The sequence below is a fragment of the Boleophthalmus pectinirostris genome, unplaced genomic scaffold (assembly GCF_026225935.1).
Source record: "Boleophthalmus pectinirostris isolate CB_2022bp ecotype Guang Dong unplaced genomic scaffold, ASM2622593v1 HiC_scaffold_10, whole genome shotgun sequence".
NCBI lineage: Eukaryota > Metazoa > Chordata > Actinopteri > Gobiiformes > Gobiidae > Boleophthalmus > Boleophthalmus pectinirostris.
In genome coordinates this window covers 13,172,175-13,181,668 of record NW_026570971.1, presented here as the reverse complement: position 1 = coordinate 13,181,668, position 9,494 = coordinate 13,172,175, and the positions used below count along the sequence as shown (strand labels likewise).

The window sequence follows — 9,494 nt, the reverse complement described above, 5'->3', positions numbered from 1 at the left end:
CTCCTCTGACGCAGCCTGCTCTGCCTCACTGCTCTGAAGCCCTCGATCCGTGATATTTGATAATCATGTTATATTAAACTACTAAATTAAGAGCAAAGCATCTTCAAAGCGAATCTACCCCGTGGAATACTGGGAGATGACCATTTAACGAGGAGTGCAACTTCCCAAAACTTAATTTACAGGTTTGCTTTAACCTTTCGTTTTTATGGGCTGTTATTTTATACTTTTACAAAGAAGCACTAAAGTCTGTATACGCTTACAGCATGGGACCCGGTGCTTTTTTAATTTTGATTTTAATTGAGTTTACATCTCGAGAGGCTTTTGCAGAGACTTTTTTGAGCAGGCGTTCGCATGGTTGCCATGGTTACGTGTTAACAGAGGCGCAAACCTCTCCCTCTCAGCAAAATTGATTAGTCTGCAAAAGAAGCCAAACAACAACGAAGAACAACTTATACTGGCATACTTCGCCATTCTATGTGAACTGATCCTATTACTGTTATATAAGTTATATAGCTTTATAGCTTTTGTAGGTATATCTTATTTTGTGTGTTGTGCAGCTTGACAATTTTTGCTTTACTTTTGCAGTATTTCTGTAACATGTCCAAACTGGAGATGTTGCTGCGAGACAAATTTGAATCTGAGTTGGTTCTTCAGCATCACATTAAAGCTCTGAGCAAGAGCCTTCAGCAGCAGCTGCAGGAGATGGAGAGGAGGCAGAAGCAAGAACTTGACAAGAGGATTCAACAAGATCTTGCTCTTTCAACACACAAATACACAGAGGAAACACAGGCTCAACACAGGTCAGTTTAACTTTTCACCCGGACTAGGAATTGGCCATAGATTTTCCATCACACTAAACCATGAAAAACAGAGCTAAAACTGGACCAAAGCAGGACTTAACTTCTAAAGTCTAAGTCTAAATGCAGACATGTTTAAAGAAGGACATGAATTGACATTAAATACATAAACTGGAAAACTGAGTCCCATCAAGGGGGGCGCCGTACCCCATCTTAAGAAAAAGCATGCTGACTCTTTATTTTTTGTTTCAGAAATATTGGACTAAGAAAAGTGTCATCTACATCTGCACTGAACTCCAACAAAGGGATCCCACCTGATCAGATAAATTTGTCTGTTGTTCATTTAGCATGTAACTCTACTGGTAAGTCATCAGAATCCAAACATGCAAAGACAAACCACTGTCAGCGGGCTTTGGCAATGACATGGCCAAACAAAGAAAAAGAGGCTATGGCTGAGTGTCTGAAGAAATTCACTGCTCCTCCAGTCCCCAGTCATGTCTCGGCGTCCCTTTTCAGAGAGATGATGCTGAAGAAGGAGAGGCAGAGGCAGCGAGGGCTTGAGCAACGAAAGAACTTCCTACTGTCCATGCAAAAACCATTCGGCTTTGAGGAGAGAGAAAAGGAAAAGAGGACCAAACTAATAGCAATGATAAATGAAGCAGCCAAAGATAAGAATGAAGCTGTTGTCATAAAGAGTTTTCATAAAATAACCAAAGACTCAAAACAAGGTGAGTTGAATTAATATGGCCAATATTTTTATTTTATTTGCCTGTTTAATTAGTCTATGCATATAAATCCCTATAACCATTTGAGAGACCATATTTCAGAAAAAATTGGTTTTATTAATATGACATAACATTTTAATCTGTAGGTCTGCAGAGTTGAGTTGGAGCTGCAGGGTCATTATACATATGGTAGAATTTGTCTTTAAACTCTCAAACTGCAAATATTTCATCCTTGTTTATGGTTAATATCTCAGTAATTACTGAGTATGAAACAACTAACATGTTTAATGTTTTTTCTATAGGGGTACACATTTTTTTTGTTACTGTTTCTTTTAATTTACTTTTTCAAAAACATTAAATTCTAGATCAGGGGTGGGCAAAGTATGGCCAAGGGGCCATATGTGGCCCTTTAAACTTTTTAATCCGGCCCACTGAACTTGAATAATACTAGTAATCATTTTCAGTGTTTTAAAAGTCATTTCACTAAATAGTAAATACTGTGGGACTTGAAAGACAGATATTTTATTGTAATGCTTTGTAATGCTTTTCAATTATGGGATATTTAAATGTTTTTTTCTCTTATGAGGTGGATTACCAGAAAACTCAAAAAATCCATCTGCTCCTGGTCCTGTCCCTTCCATCAAATTTTAGAACCCTTTGTGGCCCATGAGTCCAAAAGTTTGCCCACCCCCTGTTCTAGGTGCATTTCCCCTAGGTCAATCATCTTTAATGGTGGGAGCTCAAATGAATGTAGATTTCTGTTGTAAAAGCCATTTCTAGGGTCTTGTCATTGATAGACCTAATCAGATTCAATTCAGTTAATGTATTAACCTAACCTATTTAACTTTGAAGATTTACTAATTTTAATCATCTTAAATAATTTTTTAAGTGTCTTAACTCTGATACACCACTGAATTCAGAATTTGCCAGGACCATAAAATGCACACACAGAGCTACTACAAGAGGTAGTACTAGTGGTAATTGTGTTCTCTTTTGGTCAGTCCTCCTTCTCTGCCAAAGGGGCCAGACCGTGGAACTGCTACCAGCTGATTTAAAATTGGAAACCAACAGCAACAAATATAAAAGCAAATTAAATGTATTGTATGTTTCCAACCAAAAATGCACTCACTGAAAATGTATTAATGAAACTAATTTGTCTTGTCTGTTTTTTATGTAGCTTATATTTTTTCTAGGTGTTGAAAATGAGTTTGTGCTAAAACACTAAGCAATGCATCTGGCTTGTCTAATATGATAAACATAAATAAACAAATAAATAAAAAAAGATAATTCTGTTAACAATATTATGTAGTGAATTGGAGAGCACTCTTGACCGACTTCAGAGTATGACATCATGCTGGGGGTGTTCTACATAAATCTCTATGATGGTGTGCTCATCAGTTACACAATGCATACACTAGCAAGCACTGTTGAAAACGTTTTGAGAACCTGTGATCAATACGAGCATTCATGGTCCTGTTGAATGTGTTTGATTTTCAAATTAAAGTGCATGTGACTAAATGAAAAACAGTTGGATAATGCTGGCTGGTTTGTGATTGTAATTTTATGCGTGAGAGACTTGTTTAGCACAAATCAGCTTGTGTGTTGTAGCTCCAGCTAAATCCATTCTTTATGGTCAACAGAGCTTCAGACGGAGCAGTGCGATGCCTCTAATTAACTCCACTTCCTCAGGGAGTGTTGATGACATCAGCTGCAATGTGTCAATAGGATCTGACAACCACCAATTCATAGGGTCAATTGATGGGGATGTTTTTCTGTTTTGGGAGAACTTTTGCCATTCAAAAGATGAAATATTTTGGCTCCAATTTTCATCACTTTGAAACTTTGAAACATGAATATGAGACTGAGACTGATCTTTTGCGATTGTTATTTTTGCAGCAAACAGAGACTGCCATAAAGTCCCCAGACAAACAGTTGAGGATGCGTCATTGTCTGAGGGACCCAAATTTCGCACAGCAGATCGGACCAGGAAAGAGAGGGTAGGATTCCTGGATGAGAGCCCAAGCTTCCAACCAAAGATCATCCGTCAGGTCCCAGATTTCTGCAGACTACACAAAGCCTTACAGAGGGAGACAACACAGACTAAAGAGACAACCAAATGTCAGCCTTTCCAACTGAGAACATCTGCTCTCCCCGTGCGCCAAAGCAGGGCCAGTCCTCAACAATCACAGGTAAACTGCAACGTAGACTCAATTCTGTCAAACAAGGATGGTACGGCAAAATATATGCAACTTTTGGTTTATTTATCAGAAGTTTCAGACCAATTGAACTCCCTAGAATAGAATTTTATTGACTACACTTGTCAAACATAATTACTGTCAGGCTGTTTAATGACAAACAAATTAATAAAGTTTGGTTACACAAAAGCAATCTGTGTCAAAACAAAAGCATAAAGTGCACTGTGTAACTTTCCAAGTGGAGTGTCTTCATGTACATATTATTGCTTTGCCTGGAATGTTCCACAGTGTGGCATTAAATATACCTGCATGAAGATGAAAAGATAGTACCAAGCCAAGTTACAAGTCAGATTTGTGGAGAGGCAAGCCCACTCATATTAAGAACGCTTATTTTTTAACATATATACACCTTTTAGATCTGTTAAATAATAAATAAATAAAATATAATACAATAAATAGTGCACATTTAAAAATAAATTCAGCATATTAAAGGAACCCTTTACAAACACTTTGAAAACATTTTAACATTTCATTTGCACGTTGCCACAAAGCTTATTGCAATATTTTTATGTTCTTGCAATATGATTATTTGGTTAACCAGTATTGCATGTTTTAACCAAGTTTATTTTATTTCACACATTTAATTTGCGGTGGTGAGAGGATTGATTTTGGGATTCAGCTTGTTTCCCACACAATGATTTAGACTCAAGTGCATTTAGCTGTGAAATTTAATTCAAAAATATGAACCCTCTAAGAGTTCACACGTATAAAATTGTTCAAAAATTCAAATTAAAGCTCACACCCAGAATTCTATAAAATCTGATGCTAAAATAAAAACTTTAAGGGAAATTCCTGTTAACATCACACATAGCTCTGATTGAAGGTTATAATCATATCATAAAAGTGACATAACTATGAGAAAACCACACAGTTGCATAGTCAACATATAATTTCTTTGCAGTTTATTCAATTGCTTTCACAGCACGGGCTTGATTAAGTAATACGACTTCTTTTCATTATTTATGATTTCACGCTGTTACATAATGCGCACAAATGTATGCTTTCATGCTAATTACAAGTCTCTAGACATGATTATTTAACCCTCATTTGATCTGCATGGGTAATATATGATTCACAGGCACAAACGGTGTCTCATCTCAGCAGAAGCAAGTCTCTGGGAGCCCTGACCTCACTGTCTACAGACACTCTCCCTGTGTACATTACAGATGCTACTCGGAAACGCGCTGAGGCCATCAGGTAAATCAAATTATAGCAATTAAATCCACATCAATCTCCATATTGGTGTCAGCTACTGTACATTAACCCCTAGAGGGAAGAAAGTGTTGGTATACTTCAAGTATTTTTCTGTCCCTTGCTTGGAGATTTTATTACTTTTTCTGGAATGTTCCTCAGTATGGCATTAAATTTATCCATGTCTATAAAGTCAAGCAAGTGGCACAACCAGACCAAGGTGCTGTTCAGATCTGTGAAATAGCAACGCATCCCATAACTCAAACCGGGTCAAAAGTGCTTGTCTTTCAGCCTCATACCTCTGTGGCTATGTGTATATGCACATAAAAAATCTGATTATTACCTGATTTCTAGCATTTCAGAGTATTCAAATAAATTAGGTCTGATGTGGGTAATTTTTTCCATTTGTTTCTGATTGTTCACATCTGTACATCTGTGGCTTTGAAAAGAAAAAAAAAATGCAAAATCGACAAATGAATTTGTTCTTTTTAAATTCATTCAACAGTTTCTCTAAAAATGTATTGATTGACTTGATAATCAGATGTCTTTGCTACATGTAAACACACACCAAAATCAGAGCTAATTGGATTATCTGATTTGTACTCGTCATGTAAATGTACCCAATGACATAAGCACATCTAACTGTCCAGGATGCACCTGCCCTTGGTTCATAGTTAACTGGGTGATTCTCCAATAATAATGAAATGTATAAATAATAAATGAATAAAATGTTTAAAAGACCCATATTACCTTATTTTCTGATCTATGTTACAATGCTGTTTCCTCATCACAAACATACTTTGGGCTGTTTTGTTTAATTCATACATGTTTAACACACAAACCCTGCATATTTATGCTCTTCTTTCAAACTGTTCCACCTTGTGATGTCATGTGGTGATGTCCTCCACTGTGTTTTTAAACCCCATACACTTTCACTAAAATAATGTGAATAATTTCAGTCCTAGAATTTCCAGTCTCTACTAAACAAAAGGTAGCTGTTAACTTGAAAACTACTGCTTCATGACAAAACAAGGTGGAACAGGTGGTAAGTTTTGGAGATGTAGACAAGATAAATGGTAATGAAGGGTTACTGATATGAATGAACGAAAACACAACTCCAGGTACGTTTTTGACAAGATAACAACAATTCTAACCTGACTTAAAGCTCACGAGAGTCAATTTTGTGTAATATATTGCAATAAAATGTTTTATGTTTAAGTTGTTTACGTGACTGCACAAACTAATTATGCAACCGTTTGCCGTTGGTAACATATCATACCTTCACAGAAAATCAATGGAAGTTCAAGAGAGCAGGACCCTGGAGAGTGCTGACTGGCTGAGAAAGTACCAAATGAGGTCAGAGGCCATGCAGAGGACGGTCATGCTCCACGCCAAGCTCCTGGACCCGCACAGGAGCCTAAAGGAGGTGTATAATGAAAAACTACAGCATCATCGGTGAGTGGCGTTCAAGTAAAGCGAGCTGTTCATTCTCCAAATCCCAAAAACCTCAGCCTATGTCACATCACAACAACCACAGAGCCTGCCACAGTAGCAAACTGTAATCTGTGCTTACATGCAGCGAAGCGGACCAGCAGAGGATGAGAGAGTACAGTAGGGAACTGAAGGGAATGAGGGCGCGGGTCAGTCAACGCCCCTATCTGTTTCAGCAGGTCAGACAGGTGAGTGGGTTCAGAGGTCAAATTACATTATAAAATTAAAACTGTAATGTTCAAATGTGGTATTATTTGCTACATAAGTGAGCAAAAATATGTCTTAATTATCAATATATGAAGAAATACGCAGCGTAATTTATTTGCCATGTGTCACGCAAAACTCTTGTGAGCTTTTAGTCATGTTAGAATGTCGTTACCTCATCAAAAACATACCCGGAGTTGTGTTTTGTTTCATTCACACATGTTTTAGTAACCCTTTCTTATTTGAGTGTTTACATCACTAAAGCTCAAACTTCTGTTCCACCTTGTGATTTAAAGTTAGTTTTTAAGTTAACTGCTACTTTTACCTTTTGCTCAGTAGAGATTGGCAATTTCAGGGCTGGAATTATCCAAATGAAGGATATATGGAGTTTAAAAACACTGGAGCACGTCCTGTATTACCACATGACATCACAAAATGGAACAGAGTGTTTTGTTTGAGAGACAAACTAAATATTAAATAAATATAAATGAAACAAAGCACAACTCCAGGTATGTTTTTGAAGAGGAAACAATATCATAACATAGACCAGAAAATAATGTAATATTGTTCCTTTAAACATGAACTAAGATGCATTTTAGAATATTTCCTGAAAAAAAAAAAAAAATAAATTATAATCTGATTATTCTAAAAATGCCCCAAATCCCATGTAACATTTGTGGGGGGTCCGCCACCTGTTTGTTGACATGGAAGTGTTACTGCTTTGCCTGACATGTTCCACAGCATGGCATCAAACTTGTGTATCTCCATGGAAACAAGCAGGTGATGCTTCCAGGCCAAATTACAGAAATGAAACATTACATAGTGCACCTTTAAAATTATCTGCCCCTCAGAGAATATACTGTAGCTTTATTAAAATTCACAAATACTGGTCTATTTATATTGTTGTTGACTGTTCTGTGACAGAAATCTGCGAAGGCCAATGCAGAGAAGACTTACAGAAACACGCTCCGAAATGCAGGGTTAAAAGAGCAGTTTGTTGAGGAAAATGGCCTCGCAAGATTGTCGTCCTCCCCCTCCATATCTGAGGGAAATACAGACGCCAGCACTGAGGACCAACATAGCAGGTACATTTTTCACAATTCTTTTTCTCACACTGTAATTCTACTGCCTGGGTCCGGTAAAAATATGAATAGAAATGCTTGCAGAGCCAAGGACTTCATGTGGTTTGGTTGCATTACATTACATAATTCTCTGAGCCATTGCCCTGCCGTTTTCAGAGCAGAAAAGACAAATACCATGGCCAAGTAAAAGTTCGGTGTAATTACATATAGTCATTTTTCTAACCCGAAATGTCCGATTTAGGGAAGAAAATGGAGACGCCGAAAAGAAAATTGAAGATGTGAAGGAGGAGAGCGTGGACTACAAAGCGAACGAAATGCCATGATCAAAACAGGTCAGACGGCACGGAGGGTTTTTAGTGGCCAGAAAACAACGGGGACCTCAGAAAAGCTCCTGTCATGATCCACAATGGGACTGGGATTTTTCTAGATGTGTTAGTGTAAAAAGGTGAAAGTTCAAACCAGGCAGAGTAACCAAAACCATACTAGTGAAATTGCAATAGTAAGTAGTGGTTGCTTTAAAATAATATTAAAGTGGAACTAAACTTCGCCCATAGTCACATTTAGAATAGAGCTGCTAAACTGGACAGTACCTGGAGGACTAAAGAAGAGAGTGGCAAAGGTGGAGGGGCGAGGTCTGGAGGTGTAGGGAGTCATGTGATTGGTCAAACAGGTATCCAAATTTCAACCTCCGCCCCTGAAGCCAGGTGTTTGTAATCAGAAACACCAGTCTGTAATCAGGGTAGTCATATGTGATGTCACCTACTACTGGAAATTGCACTGAAGGCAGCACACTCTAGATTTTCTTTTGTTTTTGTTTGGTTTTTTTTACCAGAAATTTGCCAAAAAAAATTTTCAAACATTATATACACAGTTTAGTAACAAAAAAAAGTATATATCCACAAAAACCTTTAGTCAAGTAAGACTACTAAAGTACTGTAAGATAAAGCAATAACAGTATTGTGAAGTAAATCTAACTGATTGTTTGTTGATTATTGTCCATACCTGAAAATACATACATTTTAGTCCAGTGTTTCCCTTTTTTTTTTTTCTGGGGACCCACATTTTAAAAGTCACAAACCTTTGTGAGTCCAAGTCAATAGACATTATTTGTAAATCACAAAATAAAGGTGGATTTGACCATTACTGAGCAATAATGAGGATATTTTATTGTTGACTAAGTGATCGTGTCTCTCTAAACAATTAGTATTACTCAAGTTTTAAACTATGAAAAACAGTAATTGAAGCAGCAATAAAAGGATCCATAAGTCACCTATTTGGACATTAAATGTAGCCCATTTCTTTTTCTTGTCAAAATTCAACTGAACCAGCAATATTGGAGCAAAATAGTCAATAAAATAATTACAAAAAGAAGAAGAAAGAAAGAAGAATTTTTGAAGTGCATTTTTGTAGTGCGTTCTAGTCCGCTGTGCAAGAGGGGAGCACAACACGCATGTCAGGTGTATAGGCAGAACTGTATATTGCAGATCTACACACAGATCATAACAAGGTGACCCAAAAAGAAATCTTTTGCGGACCACATGGGGGTCGCGGCCCAGTCTTTGGGAAACAATGCTTTAGTCTGTTTTCCATTATGTGTTGCACTGTACTTTTTTTTTTAAAGGTGCATTATGTAACTTTTCAGTTGGGGTCAGACACCTGCTTGGCTCTACTTATTACTGTTTCGCTTGGAGTGTTTCACGGTCTGGCAGTAAACCGGGATCACCTCTCTACAGGTCTGACTTGTAACCC

The 9,494-nt window shown here is 37.3% G+C and overlaps 1 protein-coding gene across 1 annotated transcript; it reads left to right on the top strand.

The window, feature by feature from the left end:
* The first annotated feature begins 597 nt into the window (after window positions 1-597).
* fam161b (FAM161 centrosomal protein B) lies at window positions 598-8,068 on the top strand. The gene is made up of 8 exons (XM_020919557.2): window positions 598-800; window positions 1,050-1,525; window positions 3,419-3,711; window positions 4,856-4,974; window positions 6,256-6,423; window positions 6,548-6,647; window positions 7,588-7,748; window positions 7,987-8,068. Exons 1-8 carry the CDS (start codon window positions 598-600, stop codon window positions 8,066-8,068), a joined length of 1,602 nt encoding a protein of 533 aa, XP_020775216.2.
* The last annotated feature ends 1,426 nt before the right edge of the window (window positions 8,069-9,494 follow it).